Genomic DNA, 20,528 nt, shown 5'->3' with positions numbered 1-20,528 from the left:
TCCACCAGAGGGCGCTTTTAAACATTAAATTTAACACAATAAATGACCAAAACAAAATACAGAAACAATATTAACAATCTAGAACAAGAATTATGAGTAATAAAATGTAAAACCAGGAAAAGCTGTCAGTTCTAGGAAAAAATGTCGAGATTTGCAAGCTTGCGAAGAAGAGGAAGCTTTATGCAAAACAAGTTAGGGTAAGAAACGTTTGCAGTCGTTGTCGTGTTTCATGTCGATGTTTCCGGCTGTAATGATGACGGTATCTTGTTGCGACATTGAATGACTTAAGAAACTCCATAACGCTTCATGTGCAAAGCATCACAACTGATCAATTACGATCTGCTGTTGAACACACTGTCCATTGACTTTAAAATTTTGCAGTTGAATGAGGGTGGTCACATGGAACATCGTCCTGGACGCGATTAACAACTGCTCTTTTTGTCCAATTTCATCCTTATCTTTTTTGTTTAGCAAACTGGACTGTTTCTTTTTCTCAAACAGCGTACTGTTATTTATTCCTTACCTTTATTTACTGTGGTTCGATGACAAGATGATCAGAAACTAGTCAATAAATGTTAATATTGTTTCTGTATTCCGATTTGGTCTTTTATTGTATTGAAATTGTTTTTCCAAAAAAGGCGCCCTCTGGTGGGCATTTTGGAAGTTAAAATTTTTTTTCGAAATTCCTTGAGCGCATGTCGTGTATAGCTTATGTACCAAATTTCACTGCTATCCGTTCATCCATTTGCGTTGCATGATGCTGTTTATAGGGGAAGTTTAATTATAACCACCCTGTACATATAGAAATATAATTTATTTGAACGGATCATTTGTCAACCCATATTTTATTTTTCAGTCGCTGTTTTCACACACTTAACAAAAAGACACAGCGGTTTAATTTTTAAAAAAAAATCTTCAAGTGTGTTCTCCTTAAATCTTTCTCGAATACTCTCTAATAAACATTAATTTGTGTTTAAGACGATTATTCTCACTGATTTAAATCAAAATTTGATACAAAACTGCAATAGCAATCACAAAATCGCATAACAAATTTAATACATTTAAAGCATTATGTATTTCAGTTATCGCATTTACGTGCTTCTAAAAATACAGACAGGCAGCCTTTCACCTTTTTCGAATATGGCTGAAAGATTTGTACGCGTCTACAATGTAGATGATACAGCTGTGTACCGAATTTTATGACATAGACTTGTAATTATTATGTTTACGTATGTCTGAACATCCGGACAGACAGACGAAAACAAATTTTGTTCAAAATTTGATGGAAATCTACAGGTTTTGTATTAAGACCATATATTAAATTTTCATTTCCAAATTTCTTTCCGTCTAAATCAAAGCGTTTTTGAGTTATCTTTTGCAAGGACAAATATTTTCCAAAAATATGCTTCTCGTACTCATGGAGTTCTAAAATCTGACGATTCATTCAAAATTTCGAGTTCGAATTTTTCACCGATTATAATACTTTTTCTATAAACATCTACAGCGTGAATAAAAACTTTAAGGCCAGTAAAAAGTTTTGAGAAAATGTAAAATGAAATAAAAGGGATTCAAATAATATTAATTATTAAAGTTCATTGATAAGAAATCAATGCCATAAACATAATTTGCAAATACATAATTATGATAAACATGTGGTTATTTAAAAAGTTAGTATTTCTGCCAGAGTAAAAACTTTAAGGCCACCAGTCATTTTTTAAAAATAAATATAATATAATCGTGTAATTACCATTGCAACTTCTGGCTTGTGGCAACGCTGCAATTTTCATATTTGTCATACGTTGCTTCGAAGTATTGGTGATCTTTGTAAAGATGGCGGAGGGTAAGAAGTTAACTGATCGTGAAAGAGGACAGATCGAAGCTTTGTCTTCGACAGAGATGAGTAGTCGTGCTATTGCGATAAAGATAGGAAGATCAAAGACTGTAGTCAACATTTTTTTTTTAAATTGAAAGACAATTATGATAAAAAGAATACTGGGGGAAGACCTAAAGCTTTGTCCTCGCGTGATGAAAGAAGAGTTTGCCAACTTGCATCTACTGGAAAGTACTCAACCAGGAAACTGATTCCGACGACAGGTTTAAAAGTTTGTCAAAAAACGATTTATAACACAATTAGAAGGTCTGGAAGGTTCACTTATACAGTAAAATTGACTAAGCCTCAGTTACTGCAGAGACACAAAATAGAGCGTTTGAACTTTGGCCAGAAAGTCATGACCTGGGACAACCAATGGATAGAAATTATTTTTTCTAATGAAAAAAAAATGGAATTTGGATGGACCAGGTGGCTGGAATTTCTACTGGCATGATATAAGAAATGAAAAAGAAATATTCTCTAAGCGCCAATTAGGTGGAGGGTCATGACTTGGGGCTGTTTTGCTTACAATGGTGTGGCCTCAATTGCATTCGTTTCAGGTAGAATGAATTCACAAGGATACCAAAATGTCCTAACAAATCATCTTTTGCCAAATGCTGAATGTCTTGCTGGAGAAAATTGGAAATAGCAGCAAGACAATGCATCAATCCATTCGAGTAACAGCACAAAAAATTGGTTCCATGTCAACAATGTTGAAACTGTAAAATGGCCAGCTAGACCATCTGACCTCAACCCAATCGAGAATCTTTGGGGTGACTTAGCAAGAAGAGTTCATGAAAATGGGAGACATTTTACATCAACAACAGAGCTGAAATCTACTATAGAATCTACTATAGAAGATGAATGGTATAAAACCGACCCCGCCCTTTGTCAAAAACTCGTTTCATCCAAGAAAACAAGAATATTTGAAGTACTTCGAAGAAATGGCTCCTACACAACCTTCTAAGAATTTGTAATTTTTTTCTTATATGTTATTTTCTATTTTGGCCTTAAAGTTTCTACTCGGGCTCAAATATTCATCTGTGTGTTCTGTAATATTTTGTAATAATAAAATATTTGTAAATTAATTTTTCTACTTTTTTTACTTTTATTTAAGCTCAATAATTATCAATCAAATGGTATTTTAATTCCTCAGTTTATATGTTTCCATTTTCTCAAAAATTTTTACTGGCCTTAAAGTTTTTACTCAGGTTGTACCAGAAAATAAAGATTGAAATCTTTGAGATTTAAAACTTGGATAGTCATCAAACTCTCAAGGTCCAATTTGTATGAATTTCAATACTTTCACTATTCCATACATCGTATATGATAAAGTATAAAAAGAAACGGCAAATACAAAATTGAATAAAAGAAGTTGTCTAGACTATGTCCCTGAGAAATGACTTTTGTTTCTTTGACTCTAACGTATTTCGACTATTCGAATTTGCATTTCATAGAAAATGATAGATAAGACTTTTGTCGGAAATCAGTGACTGTCGCAAAATTTTTCTTCCTTGAAATTTTAATTACAAGAGGAAAACAAAATTTTCATTTTGATATAAATTTCTAATCGCTTTATACTTGAAAATACTTTTCTTTGGCCTTATATAATAAATCTTGCAAACAGCAATCTTTAATAGGTGTAGGTAGAAAGAATAAGTTAAGGTAGAAAGAATTTTTATATTATTGATCTTTATAGAAAACTTGTCCCGAATGAAATATAAATCTCTTAGTGAAATTTTAAGAAATTTTGTAAGGAGATTGATGCCCTTATGTTGTTTCTGTTGACATTTTTACAGTAATAATTCAAAGGAGTAAAAATTGCATTTTCATTCTACCAGAGATAATTAATTCTTTCGCTCTCAAGAAATAATTTCAAGTTCAGTACTCAAGAATGCTAAAATAAAATTTTAGTACATAAATATTTAGGTATTACTTTTTAAATAAAAGGGAAAAAGTTTTAACACTCAGTCTATTCCATAAATGGATCAAAAGCAACTTTATTCTTTGTTTATGTTTCCTTAAGTTGTTTTTGTTGCTTCTTATGGCCCTTGTCATAGACAAGCCGCCCACTAACGAAGTCAGCGATTTTAAGCCGACTGAGCGTCTCTTGTTTCAGTAGCGCCATCTAGGGTCAAAGGAGCGTTTTGGCTACTCTTTCGCTTGCACAACCTCTTTTTACAGGGGAGAGGGGTGCACATTCACACACTTCACAGAGAGAACATAGATGAATAGTAACCATGCCCGAACCAGGACGCTCAAAGCACGGGGAAGACTTGCTACCCCTATGCCAGGATGTCGGTATGCACCCGTATAGTAAAAATAGTAAATAATATAGTAAAGATTTATGTCTATGTATTTTGTACGTATGTGTATGTCTACGTGGTGGTGAGGGTGATATATATATATATATATATATATATATATATATATATATATATATATATATATATATATATATATATATATATATATATATATATATATATATATATATATATACTTTGGAGGGTGAAAATGTGCACTTCGAAGCGACTTTTTTTTTCCAAAAATTTTATTACAATCATAAACAAAATTTAGGCAAAATTTCGGAGCTTTCCTTGATAAGTTACAATAATATTACAATACAAAAAAAATTACATGAACTTAAAAGTAAAAAATTATCTTTCTAATGATATCAATTTTTTTACCGTTTATCTTCTATATTTAATTATTTTCTACGAAATATTAACTGCTTATTGATTATATGGGTTATTAAATAATTAATATGGGATGCATTTCTTAAAAAAAAGATTCTACTTCGCAATTTGACACGACTAAAACATGTTAATTCAATAAAAACAGTTGACTGCAAATTACAAAGTGTATATATTACGAAATAAAAGCGAATGTGAAAATCTTACAACGAATTTACTTGGTGACGTGACTAATTCGTAATGACGTATGGGATTGAATTTTATCAGCATTTAAAAGTATTATTTCAAATTGTGTATTAAATTAAATTAAAATATTATTAAAATTAAGCGAAGAAATTGTACTAAAATAAAATTTATATCATTAAAAATGTAATTTTTTTATTATTAAGGTAAACAAAAAGCATTTCTTATAAGATAATTGTTTCTGAAGAATATGATTATCAATTTCCGAAGGCAAGTCATAGAGATTACGGCTAGACTGAAGCTTAATATACGGGCGCCAAAACTGAAACATTTTGGAACAATTTCTCACAAAATGCAATTGTTACAATTTGTTATTGAAACTTTAAAAGCCGTTTGTTAGCATTTTTGGTATATACTCAGGATTGCAGACTTTTAGAAAATTTGTGGAATTGGCACGATTTTAACGAGCTTGGCGAGAAACCGTGCATTCATTTTAAGTCTTTTTTTTTTTATCTGGCGACGGTTAAGCCTATTTCTGCGCTCCATTAAGCTTTTTATTTGAAGCCTATTTCTTGATTTCTTTTATATTTTCTTTCTTCTAGCTGAATGTTCTCTGTGGTGACATAGCGAACTATCTTCTTCTTCTTACGCACTTTTAAAGCAGTACTTCTAATTTACTTCTAACGCAGTACTTTTAACTTACTTCTAACTTCTAACTTAGTATTCTTCTTTATTTCTAACGCAGTATTCTTCTTCGTTGTTCAAAATACTTCTTTTACAGTCCATGAATTAGTTAAACGAGGCATTTGATTCAGTACAGCTGCAAAAATGTTTAATGAATGAAGATCGTTGGCTGTTTTATTTATATTTGACTGCTGCCATTCGGTAATTAGTAATAAGCTTAATTTCTGAGTCACGTACTTTAGCGTTTTATATATAGAGAGAGATTTTTTTTTTTTTTTTGATACCAGGTTTTTTTTTTTGTCGTATAATGGTTTTTCAGTGTTTAATTAATTTTTAAAAAAGTTTTAAGTATATTTAACAATTGTACAGTTTCATTACTGAAATGAAAATCAAATCATTTACATTGTTGATACTAATATTTCATTCTGGATTTTCTTTTCATTGCTTATGATAAAGATATGAAAGTTCCGCTTATTTTTCCGTGTTGAATATTTTCCTGTTTAATTTATATTTTTAATAAACTTTTTTTTAAAAATTTTTAATAAATTTTATTAAGGTTTTACTTCAAAATCAAGAAAATTTTTTAAATATCACTTATTTTTGAACAGCACAATTAGTTCATGTTAAATTAGATGCATAAAGATATAGACAGAAAATTAAGAAAATGCATATCGTAACAAAGAGTACGTTGTAAAACATAAGTGCATAAATAAAATATGAATTTTATAGCTATCAAAATTTAAAATTAAAAAAAATATTTTACTGAGGAAGCCATTAAAGAATAGAATAATAACACAAAATGTATAAGTTTAATCACATGAAATTAACTTGAAATAACATTCTGCATTGTGTAAAATCATATATCCAATTCCAAAAATTCCTTAATTAGCGAAGTGGAATTTGAATAATAATGAAATAAATTTGCCTTGATTCATTTAACAAAAAACAAAAGCAATTTACGTTTTATTTTAAATGTTGATGCAGCGCCATCTATTGACGTAAACTTTAACTTTTCTTCCGTTTTCAGAGAACACAAATGCTTGTAGTACGACTTTTGTTTGCTGGGAAATTTTGTTTCGTTTGCAGTTACAAAAATAAACCCGAAACTTCGTTAATAAACGAAGTTTAATTATAACAACTTTACTTATTGTTCTTTTGTCTTATATTTTTAGTGACAAAAACTAAATAATAACAATAAACAAAGTGGAAACATTATATGTATTTATTTGCTTATCATCATTTGTAAAAAGAATAATTCTTGGAATAAAAGAATAAAGGAATAATTCCCTTAACAACAAAAAGAGTCCAAACTGAAATATTTTACAATATGAAAATGGCACTTAAATTGGAAGATTATTGCTACTGATATATGACAGAATATGGAATATGTGCAAAACAGACGTATTTCATTTTAAGACATAAAATCCGCATTCGATGGTTGTCGTAGAATACCATATTTCTTTCGTATCGGTTCAATGGATGTCTTGTTATCTCTTGATATTCTATAAATACAAAAGAATAAATAAATTTGTGGTTACACAACAAATTTGGAAAATAAAAATCATCAACTCCAGATTTTATTACTATATTTGGAAAGTTCTTTTAATCCTGCACAAGAACTACTTTAATAATTTAAACTTTGAGAAAATACCATTATATTACCATTAAAAATACTTATATTACCATTAAAGCTTATTATACCATTAAAAAATCTTATTACTGTCCTGTTTAAGAAATCCTATAATGCTATTAAAAGCTTAGCATTTTTTTTCAAATAAAATTTTTAATCAACTTTCTTAAGTTTTTAACCTGCCAAGACGACCGTTCCTTATGCTTATTCAAGTATGTACGCAGATCCAGAGAATATTTTTTTCTCAATAAAAATACAGAAAATTACATTTTTGCCATCGAAAGCACTAATTATATGAAAGCATAATGCATAACATGCAAATAGTTTTCACGTAAATACTTCATTTAATATTTCTCATTTAAAAACATTTATAATTAAGTTTTTTTTAAAAAAAATTACAAAAAACTGAAAAATACAAAAACATATGCAAGACCTAAATTGAAATTATTATTTGTTAATGACAAAACAAATTTATATTTCTAAATTTAAAATAAAACTTAAATGAAACCTTCTTCTAAGAAATTTATTTCAAAAAATGAATCTTTTTTTTTTAAATTTTCTAATTAATCTATTATTTGAACTTTTAAAAAAATATTTTATGTCGACCAATAATATTTTATATAAAATATGACTTACCTTACATGCCACACATGCGACGATAGATTTCGTAATAAGGAAGTTTCTTCTTCAGAGTTAAATTTATCAAAAATTCTTTGTATTCTACAATATTCATAGTGATTTTGGAGCTGAAAATGGAAGGAAAGTGATTTTATTTATATAAAAAGTATCATTCGAAATTTTAATGCGTTTTCATAAAACATTTTATATGGTTATTATTTCAAACCCTACATATAAAATTATCATCCCTTCCATTAACTCCGTATTAGATTTTATTTAGCCTTAATATGATTTATGATTATATAAGCAGCAAGAGAATATTAAATACATTTATTTTTGAGCACATTGTGAAAGTTCCGATTAAAAATAAATTGAATCATTATTTTAAGTTTTAAAATGGCGTTAAAACCACTGCGCTATAATTTCTTATCGCCAAAAGACATCTAAATAAGAAAATGAAAAATAAATTATTTTATTATCACCGGTAGACGTCTGAAGTGAAAAAATGAAAGGAAGAACATTAATATAATCCCCTCTAATCGATAAAAACCTGGACACCGTTGGAAAATCAAAATTTTATTACATCTAAAAAATTATGAACTAAAAATTGCACCAATAATAAATAAATAGCATTAGGAGTAAAACTGTAATCATTAATATTCCCTTTTACTTTATCATAAAGTCATTTTAATTTAACAATTCCAGGAGGCTTTGGAAACCGTGAAATAAAAATATAAAAGCATTATATATTTGCTTCTATATAAATTCTGTATATAAAATGAGCCTCTAATTCTTGTAATACTTAAATTGAGCCTCTTTGCTTTAGCATCTTGAATCCAATTTCGATTTAATTCCGCGTCTGTGGCTTATTTATACATGCCATAAATTCATTGTACTTCGCGATATCAAAGAATTTGAAACTTATTTATAAGAAATCAAAATCTTTAAACAATTCAATCAATATTAGATTAAAATTAAATAGATATAAAAGTCTCTCCTCGAAATTTTCTCACACACTCGGTATTAAAGATGTTATCCCCTCTCCTCCTCTTCTCGAATGAAATGGTGGAAATTGTGCATGCCATGAACGTCACGAGAACTCCTACCTTTATTTCCAGATGTGAGTTTTGTACGTATATGTGAGTTTTGTACTTCGTAGAAAAGAAAACAGCATGTACATTTTGACACCGTTTATTGATCGACTAAATCCAAAATGTAACAAGGCGCTACAATTTCAATAACAAACTCACATACCAGATTTCGCTTATTAAAGTTATTACCTGAATGATGGCGTTTACTTCATGTTACAGTGCAAAATGACAGGCAAACAATAGCAGAAATTCAATAAATTTACTTCAAAAACTGATAAAAATATTTTATGTTAAAATTGTGTACTAAATTTCATTTATATAATTATTGCGTTTATACCCATATAGCCGCACAGATTGACAGATTGCAAACTCATTTATGGATATAATTTAACAACTGATACAGATTTGCATTTAAGATGCTACAACTGTCTACTAAATTTCATTTATCTAATTACTCCACGCGCATGCATGCAAAAGTAAAAGACAGTCAACTCATCAACAGATATAGCTCAAAATTTGATAATGGTCTGAAATTCATATATTAATTCCGTGCATGAATTTTATTTATCTTGCTATCTATACTTTGCAATAATCATGTTCCTCTGTAGCTAGACAGACGCACTTCCTGTAAATTATTTCATTCCAAATGTGATAGAAATCTATAAATTTGATATAAAGACTAAATTTCCTTCATCTTTTGAGTTCTGAAACAGACAGAAATAATTCCAAAAATGTTTTTATCAGACTCTGGGAAATTTGAAACGTAGAAATTCATCAAAATTTCGGCCATAATACTTTGGTTTCGCATACTTCTGTCCCCTCAAAAATAAAAATCAATGATTCCCAAATTATAAAACAAAGATGTATTTAGGGGTTTATTTAGCATTAGAAAAGAGTTCTTAACAGCATTGACGAAGACAGCAAAAAAGCTTTTCTCCCTATTTCCTCCCTAGGGTTACTATGAATATGCCATTTGACACGAATCCCAGTAAGGAGACTTGAAAAAAATAGATTTGCCAAAGAGTCAATGTGAAGATATCGCCTGATACGAATCAAAGTAGCGATACTTTAAAAAAAAAGTGATTCGCCATAAAGTCACTATAAATATATCTCCTTATACGAATCAAAATAGCGAGACTTCAAATAAGATCTGTTTGGCCTAGGTCATTATGACTTCTTTGACAAACGAGTCGAAAGGAAATTATCCATTATTCATACAGGGTGTTCATTAATTATTGTCGGGGTTTCCGTACCTCATAACTTTCGAATAAAAAATATTACGCAAAAACCGATTACGTATTCGTAAATTACAACTCAAAGAATTTTATTAATGATATTAAATTGTAAAACTTGCACAATTTGCACTTTGTAAGCATTCAGCTGAAGGCGATTCTTTGAGTTGTACTTTACGAATACATAATTCTTTGAGTTGTAATTTACGTATTCATAATTCTTTGAGTTGTAATTTACGAATACATAATTCTTTGAGTTGTAATTTACGAATACATAATTGTTTGAGTTGTAATTTACGAATAAATAATTCTTCGAGTTGTAATTTACGAATACATAATCGCCTTCAGCTGAATGCCTACAAGGTGTAATTGTGCACTTTAATATCATTAATAAAATTCTTTGAGTTGAAATTTACGAATACGTAATCGGTTTTTGCGTAACATTTTTTATTCGAAAGTTATGAGGTATGGAAACCCCGACAATAATTAATGAACACCCTGTGTATCTAAACAGCATTTAGAACAAATAAAATTTCATTGTAAAGCCTTTTCAAAAAATTAAAGCTTTCATAAACAATCTCTCGGAGAAGGGAAGAAAAACAATTTACGATGACATCAGAAATATTATGACTGACCCAACATTAGTTTATCTATACAAACACCTGTTAGTCAGTGCATACAAATTTAGAAATTTTCAAGGAAAAAAGTGTCAAATCGCATCATGGACCATTTTCTGTTATTAAGCATAACATTCTACGAAAATTATGACTTAAAATATGGCGTAACTATTAACACTTTTTTCCAACGAAAGGATAATTATTCCGCCCTTGAATGCGTGCGTGCAAATAGCATTCTTAGAATTGCAAGGAGGAAGAGTTTCAAGGCAGGAAGACAAGGTTTCTGAGGATCAGGCTGAGACTTCCCTCCCCCTCCCCCTCGCCACACCAATAATCCCTCTTCCGCTGTCCTCAGTTGATGAGAAAAAAAAAATTCTATTCACATGTTTTCATGACGACGAAGGATCTCCATTTCCTAAGGTTAAAAATATTTTTTTCGTGTATCGTTAAAGTCTTTAGTCTTGCTGTCCTTTGTCGTTTTTCTGTTTGCATTTTAAGAGAATGAAGTCCTAAGAAATAGAATCTCTCATAAGAATGCACTTAGATAATAAAACGCACTTTTCAGAATTGCTAAAAAGGAGATTTTTTTCTTAGTTTAATTATTTTCTATTTTTCAGGACTTTTTTTCTTTATAATACATTCTTATAAAGAAATTGCAGAATTTTAGAATAAAATTTTCTGAGATTCTTTGGCAGACGATACATGCTAATAGAGGAATCAGTGCTTCATTAAATTAATTGATTGAGTGATAATTTAGAAAAATATTAGAATAATACTGTGTCATCAAGAAAGTTTCAAAAACCTTGCATTAAAAAGCGAGCAAAAAATTAATTACAAAATTTACTTCCATAACAAAGAAATAAGTTATATTCTATAAATGTACAAAAGAAAAAAAAACGCCAATTAGAATGTTTTCCCATTGATTAAAAAATAGAGTTTCAATACGCTATATTCACTTATAAAAAAAAGGTGCAAGTTCAGATATAAATTCTTTTTCCTATTTCCCATGTAGACTTTCTATCACGGAAGCTTGACAATAGTAGAATTAATAATTCGTGTTTGTAAAGATTGAATTTTAATTAATAATTTTAATTCATTTATTAGCTTATTAAAAACAATACAATACGAAATTTTATTAAATTCTGGTCATTTATGAAAATATATCTATTTCATATTTTCTACACTTGATGGTCCTGTAATCAATTGATTTTAATTTCATGTGATTTCTTAAGTAAGATTCAATCAGGGTATAAAATAGCGAAAAAGACTGCAAAATTCCATAATATATATAACTGTAAATTATAAAATGAATTGAGGAGCAACATGTGCAAAATGAGAAAAATATTTTTTAGAGGAAGCCTGATCTTTTTAATGATCTTAAAAGAATTTTTTACTTAAAATGTGAAGGTCAAATCAAAATTATAAAAGCATGAGACCTTGAAAACAGTACTATAAGGAAATTAAGCCTCAATGAACACCCACTGACATCAAATAAAAGAAACACGTATTACTGCACTTTGAAGAAAAGTCCGAAAACATTATGTTTTACCCAATTTCCCCTCTTGAAACTTTAACGCACGTATATTCTTCAAGAAATAATGTCTTAGAATCAGTTTCAATACTTATCATTGAAAAAACAATTGTGAAAGTTTTGCAATTATGAAGATAATCTTATGGTTATATCTTGGGCAAATTTCAAAAGCTTTTCATCAAACAATTGATTTTTAGTATAGTGGTTATCTTCTGCTAACCACTAATACTTTTATAAACTTGGGGAATGTGAAACGAGCGGAAGTTGTCTCCCCAAAACTTTCTCGCATACTATCTAATAAACTTGTCATGCCAGAGAAATCCTTGTATGACATTGGCGTACAATAGTTACGAAATATTAACTCTTGACGTGAATTTAGAATTTTTACTAAATCTGTCGTGTCCTGTCGTGTCATTTTAGTATACTTGACGAGATTTTTGGCGTAACTTCCTAGCATGCGGTTAATAACATCCGAAAATCGCACTTAGACCCATTTTTCCCAATCGTTTAAACCAAAATTTGGCACAAAACTGTATTTGTAGTTACAAATTTCCATGTCAAATTTGATGCATTCAAGTTATTAAGTTTTTGAGTTACCGAATTTAAATTTTTCTGAAACTGCAGACCGATAGACAATTAACTTCTTGTTAGATTTAGCTCAAAATTTGGCCATCAAAAGCCATAATGAGTATTATTACAAAAACTCCTAAATATCTCTAGAGAATTAAAAACCTTAAATAACTGCGATTAAAATTTTAACTAAGAGCTTATTTTTGTTATATCTTTATACTTTTAACAATTATTTTCTGCTTTTTAGTATACCAGTAAAATCTTAGTTTCAAAGTTGTTTTTTTTTTCTTTTATTTTCTAAGTAATGATTTTCCAATTGCCTAAATATTGAAATCTTCACATTATACCCTCAGTTTTTTTATCGCAAAAAAGAAAATAATTTCCTCTCAAATATTCCAAAATATTCCTATTATACTTAAAAAAAAGACTGGAAGCCTAAAAAAAAAATGTTTATAAAATGAAAACTTTGGAACTAGCTGACCCAGTTTGGCAAAGGACCGCGGAAGGAAACAGGTATGCAACCTTACCCTGCGGCCTTCTTGAATTCGACGTCGGCGTCTTTCTCCGTGAGTAAATCACCGACGACTCCCATGTTGCTCATCCATTCGGTACTGATCTTGCGCGGAATCACTTCACCCGAATATCTCTTCGTGGTGGCGTACCTGGGAACGGTTTAAAACAGCCTTAAGAGTTCAGGAATCTTGTAAAAAGAAGTTACAGTTCCAATTCCAAAAACAAAATAAAATCTACCCGAACGTAATTTAGATTTAAAATCTGTCGTTTCCGAAAGACAAGTCATTAAGTGACAAGTGTGCGGAAAAAAATTGATAAAAATTTATTCACTTGGAATTTCGAAAATTAATATGTTCACAGAACAAGGGATTTTGAAGGTCAATGACTTTCTAATAATTGATTTCCTTTTATTCTTTCTTCAGATTTCAAACATTTGAGAAAGATTTACTATGAACTAAAAAAATTAAAGAGAGTATAAAAAATTGAAATCGGATATCGCAAATTTCATGTTTTCATGTGAGAACCTTATTATTTTTTAAGTCATTGTTTGTCTTAATTAATTTAAGTCATTAACCAGTTTAAACCGATTTGAAACAATCACGTGACGGTCAAATTACGCATACGTCGATATTTAGAAAACGATGGAGGTTTCTTCATCTCAAACTGCTTTGGAATGATCACGTGACTATTGTATAGTGTAATTGTCAGCTTTTAAAGAAGTCATGTTTTTTTTTCTTGTTTTTTTTAAACTTATAATCATCCGAACACCCAAAAATTTTTGCCAACTAGAAAAATTGAAAATTAAAAAAAAAAGTTTATATATATCCCTTTATTGGCCAGACAGGAGAATCGGGTACACGGCAGACACTCACGCCAAGTTGTAGCTTTTTTGATTGACTGTTGATTTTTATCATTTTCTAATAACTCTAAAAGCGATAAATCGCCCATTTTCTGTCTTACATTTTGTAGCTTCAAGAACCTCAAATCAAAACAGCATCATGTTCTCACATGATAAAATATTGAAAATGGGCGGCAGCAATTTTGCTTCAACTTAAAGGGACAGTAGGCTTTGAAATGAGAAGGAAAAGGGATAAAAATAGGAAATTTGCTTTTTGTTGTTTCATCGCTAAAATATAAATTTATATTCAACTAAAACATCATTATAAAATAATTATTTTAATAAAATAATTATTTGAAGAATCAAGAGCAAAAAATACATTTTAATGACATTTCTTAAAACGATATTCTAATTCGATTTAAACATCTCTGAAATATTGCTGGTAGCTTAATTCTGGAAGAAATTAAATAATGCTGATAATAAAAATTTCGGCTAAATATTAAAAGAAAACAGGATGCGCATTTTGTGTTTCCGAGTATTTTTTAGGCAGTTAAAATTTACTTTTAATTCAGAAAAACTTTAAATTATTTTGAAAAATCAATACACGGGCATAAAATCATTTCTAAAAAATTAACATTTGATTGGAATTACAAAATCGTACACAGTTTTATTCCAAATAAATTTATATGGGATAATAAAGAAAGAATAATGGAAAAAATAATAAATTGTCGTCTGGAATATTTTGAAATTTTTAAAAACCTTAAATCATTTTAATTCATAAAATATCTTATTCATAAAATTATAATATATTACTAGATAATTAAAAATTAAAATAAATAATATATTACTAATAATTTTTAATTGTAATATAATATATTATTTTAAAAAAATTAAATAATATATAACAATTAAAAAATAATATATAATAAGCCACTGTATAATAAGAAAACCACCTAAACTATAACTCCTATATCTTATCCTCTGCACCATACCAGCAGGAAGGCGTTTGGTCCGACAAAATTGGCCTGCAACAAGCCATCTTACACAGTGACGTTCCGACATTATCGGATATCGAGTCTGCAGCTCTCCGATTCCGAGACCTCACCATTCGGCTAAAGCGGCCCTTCTGTTTAAAACATAGCTATTATGTAGTGAATGTGAGGGGAGATGGAATGGAAATGTTCAATGTGCTAGTCTTAGAAGGTGCCATAAAGATATTTTATCGGTTAACCATTATATCAGTTCCTAAGTTATTACCTGATAAAATTATTACTAGCTAAAGAATAAGATAAGGCTAAGGAAATAGGGTTAAGGATAAAATGATTATCTGATAAAAGGGTTTATAAATTGTTATTTGATTAAATTATGAATTATCCCTGCACGCTAGTTTACTTGTTATATCAATGATGGTGAACCAAAAAAGTTATATTATAACAAGGGCGGCATTTTCAATCTTCAAACTATTACCGATGTAGTGGTTTAACTAGCGAGAGTAGTCTACCTAATCACAGTCTCTAACGAACATATAATGTTAGAGAATGCCTTACATGGCATTGGCTTACAATATTAACTTTTGGCGTGAATTTAGCATTTTTTACTGAATTTATTATGTCATACTTGGCGAGATTCTTGGCATACGGTTAAATGTATCCGAAAATCTAATTTGAATTTTAGACACGTTCTTCATAGCCGATTGAAGCGAAAGTCTGACAGAAAACTACATTTTTGGCACAAACTATTAATTTTTTGTCATCATTTCAGAGTCAACAAATTATATTCATATTTTATCCAAGATTAAGGATTCCGGGTCAAAATCCTGATATCCTTATTTGGTCCGAAATTCTCTATCTCGTTAAAATATCATTATCCGTTTGATTTAATACAACCAACTTTAATTTTTTTTTTAAATATGTCAAAGAAAATCTGCGATAAAACAAAAATTTACTAGTGAAAACTTAACTTTGAGTTCTAAAAATGGTACTTAACATATACCTAGATTTTTTTCTTTTCTTTTCTTTTGGTGGCAGTAATCGAAATAATCTTTGATAATAAAAAAAATAAAAAATTATTGAGAAATGTTGTATTTTAGCATTAATTTTCACATAATATTTGAAGAGTAAACTAAAAATGAGTCAAATGGAATGTAAAAAAAAGTGCTTTAACTTTTCTTTTTTCGATTGAAGTTACAGAAAAAAATAGTAAATATAACATACCAGATATTATTTTCAAAATTGAACAATCGTACTCGCAAGCGTAAGGTTAAGCAATCTTTTACGCGCAATTTTATAAGCAGTGGAAACTGTCTCCCCTAACTTTCTCGCATACACTCTAAGAATGTGTTATCACAGAAAATGCCGAGAATAGCAATGGCGTACAATAATTAGGAAATTTTAACTTTTGAATGAATTTAACATTTTTACTGAATCTTTCGTGTCATCTTTGGCGAATTATATAATTAAAATTTTCTTTCTTGTGAAGATGAAATTTAATCCGCAATCTATTCCTGTGAAAAGAGAACATTCTGCAAAAATCCTTTTGCATATTTGTTTCTAAAAGTACAGATGGACAGACAATCAATTCCTTGTTCGATCTGGCTCAACATTTGATAGGTTTCTAGACTATATATGTTAATTCTGCGTGTCAAATTTTATTTATCTAGCTTTCTTCGTTTTTTAATTATAGTGTTAGATTGTACTGGGATAAACAGATAGTCAGAAAGACTTCCTCTGAATGGAGTTTGCCAAAAATTTGATAGTAATCTTTGGTATAAAGACCATAAAATATTTCATTAGTTTAGATCAAAACATTTTCGAATTATCTTTGTCACAGACATACAGACGGACATTTTCAAAAATGTTTTTTTTTTTTAATTCAGGAAAGTCTAATCGGGGAATTCATCAATATCTGGTGCTCGAATTTTTTGACGATTGCTATACTTTTTGTACACAACGTAAACGATAAAGTAAAAAATCTAAATTGATCTAGTAATCGTGATAGCAAGGGAGGGCGGCATCTTTTTAGATTCAGTATTTTTCAGTGTTTGCCTTGACTTAAACATCATCTTCTAGCATTATAAGGGTTCATAAAAACACATATTTGGGGACAAAAAAAATTTCCCTTAATAGTTTAACCAAATATTTAATGAGTATTTTGAATAGTATAGGCAAACTCTTCGGATCATAAAATAGGTAGAAAATCTTTTTTTCATTTTCAAAATTTCAATCAAATCAGCTGTGAAAGGGCACTTATAATTTCCTCAAGAAATACTCCGTAAATCAAGCTTCAATACTTACTTTTATCATATTGTATTGCTATAGTGATTCTTTTTAATTTACGATATCTATGATTTGTATTCTATAGAAAATATATATATATATATCTAAGTCGAAATTTAACTGCGTACCAGGCATAAATCTATTGCCACAGTAGTACAAATACTATAATGATATCATGGAGGTTTATAATTCTAGAAGTTTTGAAATTTATGGCTGTCTGATTATATAATTTAGTGTATTTCTGAAAATTCTTAACTTTCCTTTCATGGAAGATAGTCAAACGAAAAATAAATCGAATGAAAGAAATACATAGTCCTAAAACATTAAGCTTTAAGACACGTATATTTTTTCGAGAAATAATGTCTAAGATTCAGTTTCAATATCGCTGAAGAACAATCGTGAAAGCTTTGTAATTGTAAAGATGATCGTTTGGTTCTGTTTTAGGCAAATTTGAAAAGCTTCTCATGAAAAATTCAATTTTTTTATTTAGTTTTCATCTTCTGCTAAGCACAAATACTTTTATAAGTTTCATGAGTTCGAAAAAAAAATCTTTTTCCATTATATAAAATGATATTAAAGTTTTTTTTTTCTAACATGTCACAAAAAGTGATGTCCCAGACTGTGATGTCATTTAGAGAAGGTGTTATTTAATTGTCGCCAAACTCGAAAGAGTTATTATGATAATGCAAATTTCTGAGTGAAACTTTGTCTTCAATTTTTTTTTAATATGATAAAATTAGAAAACTGAACTATAGAATTAAGAACAAGCATTTGTTTCTAATTTTGCAGCTAAATTACAAGTAAATAGATATATAAAAACATAAATGAAAAAAAGTAAGGTAATTATGCCATGACAGCTGAAGAAATCTGATTTTGATTCGCTTTTTTTACACAGTATTATTAAATTTGGAAAATACTTTTAAAAATAATGATATATTTTAAATAATAAAATATTTTACAGAAAAATTCGATAAGGCTTGAGATTAATGTACGGTATTTTCCCAAGCATGCCAAACTCGTACCAATAATCTAAAAAACTCGCCAAAAGTTTTCCATCTTGGATGACTACCAAAAATAGTAACAAACAACTTTTAAGATTATGCTAAACAATTTTGGCGAGAAATTGTCCCAAAGTAACTTAGCTTTGGTGACCATACATTAATCTTAAGTTTGACCAGGATTCCTATAGTTACCTCTTAAAATTGTATTCAAATCGCTTCCATAATTGCTCCTCTGATACCTTTGGCCTTCTTGTTTTATGAACATGTTTTGCTTTGGAGTGAGGATATATTTTTTGTCGATTTTCATTTAAATATTCTTTCCTGTTCTTGTAATCATTCTTCGGCATTTGATTATGAAACTCTTTCCTTTCCTGAAATTTAAATCTCTCCGAAACGTTAGCAGTGCGAAATTTCGGTTCTCTATTGAGGTTTTGCTTTCGCAGGTTTCGACGATACAATAAAAATTCCTTATAATCTGAAAGTTCCTTCCTCAAAAAACTGTCCGTGGTGAAACGACTGTCAGTTTTTTTAGAACAATTTTCATTGGCTGATTCTTCATAAGGTCGCTCATAATTTGACATACAGACAATATTCGATATGTACTTCATACTATCGAATAATGGATTTCTTGGAATACTTTGCTTTAAGCTCTGTTGAAAATTTGTATGGGGCATATTTCTTTCATTTGTTAGGTTTCCTTTTTCAGCAACGTACCTTAGATCGGCTTCGGAATATGAACTGCAACGATCTGTTTCATCAGAATTTCTTGTGTCTGGTACATATTTTATTTCATCCACTGAAGCAAGTGAACCATTCTCGTGAGAAGGCATTTCACCATTTCCCATTAGCTGTATCCTTTTAACTGGAATTTTCAGTCTTTTTCTAGAATCCAGCCTTTTCCTGATATTGATGTTTTTATTTCTTTGATTGCTTTTCATTTCCTGTTTTCTGTCATTATTTGAAGGTTGAGCTTTTGCAGGAACTTTATTGGAAATTGTTTTTGGATGTTCAACTAAGCATTTTCCATTCTTGAAATTGCTTTTTGTTTTCTGGTTATTATCACTTCTTTCATTTGATAAATGCTGAGTTGATGCAGATGGAAGAAGGGACGGCGCACTTTGAGAGCCAAGACATTTTCGATGAGGCCTAACAGGAAAATTATTATTCCCAATTTGTATTATTCTTTTGTCTTTGTAAAGATTTTCTCGTCGTTCTGCGGGCTGAGACACTGGATTGCCATCATCAAAATGCTGGGCACCTACATTTTCCAATTTGTTGTTGTTTTTCATTAGACATTCCTTATTTTGACTTTGTAAAGTATAAGCTTTATTGAACTGAAATGTATTTTGGGAATTCTCATTTTTATTTTCAAAGGGATTGATCTTCATTAAGTGATCTTCGCTTAAGTCATGCGAATTATTGTTCAATTCTATATCTCTATGATTAAAATGCTGATCTAGCTTTGATTCAGATGTGTTTCGGAAATCTCCTGCATACATGCTTGTATAATTCATGTTTTGGAAATTGTACAAAATTCTTAGAAATCATGGAACCTATTGAAAAATATACATAATTCTCATTTCATTTAAAACTAAAAAATACAGAATATTCTTTATATATTGATATACATACATACATTGATATATATACATAAATCCTCTGTCTGTGTGTTTGTGTGCATAAGAAAACAGAACCAGCGGAAGTGCTCTCTCCTTTCTCACATACTCTCTAATAATTTTTTTTAGTTTAGTTATATTACGTTCCGTTGTAAAGCAACAATAGGGCTAGTTTGGGACGGACCTCGTAATTCTGAACCGCGGTCGGATGACGAGGACGACACCTGAGCTGGCTCCGCCCTCGCCACGCCACACCAGCGTGAGGATGTTTGGCATTACGGATTTAACTTGCAACAGACCCCCTTACACAACAGTTCTTCGGTGGAATCGGGTCTCGAACCTGAAACCTTACGCCTCACAAGTCGAGACTTTACCACCAGGCCACCGCGGCCTCTGTTCTCTAATAAAAGTTTTATCCCAGAGAATGCCTTCCATGATATTGGTTACAGTCGTTATGAAATATTGATCTTTTTCGTAAGATCATTAGCATTTTTACTAGATCCTATGCAAATTTTTCAACGATTAATCGCTGTTATGCGATTAAAAGTATGCGAAAATTGAAT

The 20,528-nt window shown here is 29.8% G+C and overlaps 1 protein-coding gene across 5 annotated transcripts in view; it reads right to left on the bottom strand.

Moving 5' to 3' along the window:
* Positions 1-6,744: 6,744 nt before the first annotated feature.
* The window catches only part of LOC129973292 (uncharacterized), a 29,863-nt gene continuing 16,079 nt past the window's right edge, over positions 6,745-20,528 (bottom strand). For 3 of the 5 annotated variants that reach the window (XM_056087493.1, XM_056087492.1, XM_056087495.1), the window contains 4 exons: positions 18,542-19,902; positions 13,250-13,384; positions 7,700-7,809; positions 6,745-6,935 (listed from right to left, as the gene is read on the bottom strand). In XM_056087493.1, coding sequence (XP_055943468.1) covers positions 7,701-7,809; positions 13,250-13,384; positions 18,542-19,863 — 1,566 coding nt within the window. In that variant the 5' untranslated portion in view covers positions 19,864-19,902 and the 3' untranslated portion in view covers positions 6,745-6,935; position 7,700. The remainder of the gene's footprint in view (positions 6,936-7,699; positions 7,810-13,249; positions 13,385-18,541; positions 19,903-20,528) is intronic. The other 2 variants (XR_008784967.1, XR_008784968.1) reach the window with 1 other exon arrangement.

This window comes from Argiope bruennichi, chromosome 1 (genome assembly GCF_947563725.1).
Source record: "Argiope bruennichi chromosome 1, qqArgBrue1.1, whole genome shotgun sequence".
Taxonomy (NCBI): Eukaryota; Metazoa; Arthropoda; class Arachnida; order Araneae; family Araneidae; genus Argiope; species Argiope bruennichi.
This window is presented reverse-complemented; position numbering and strand designations above follow the sequence as displayed.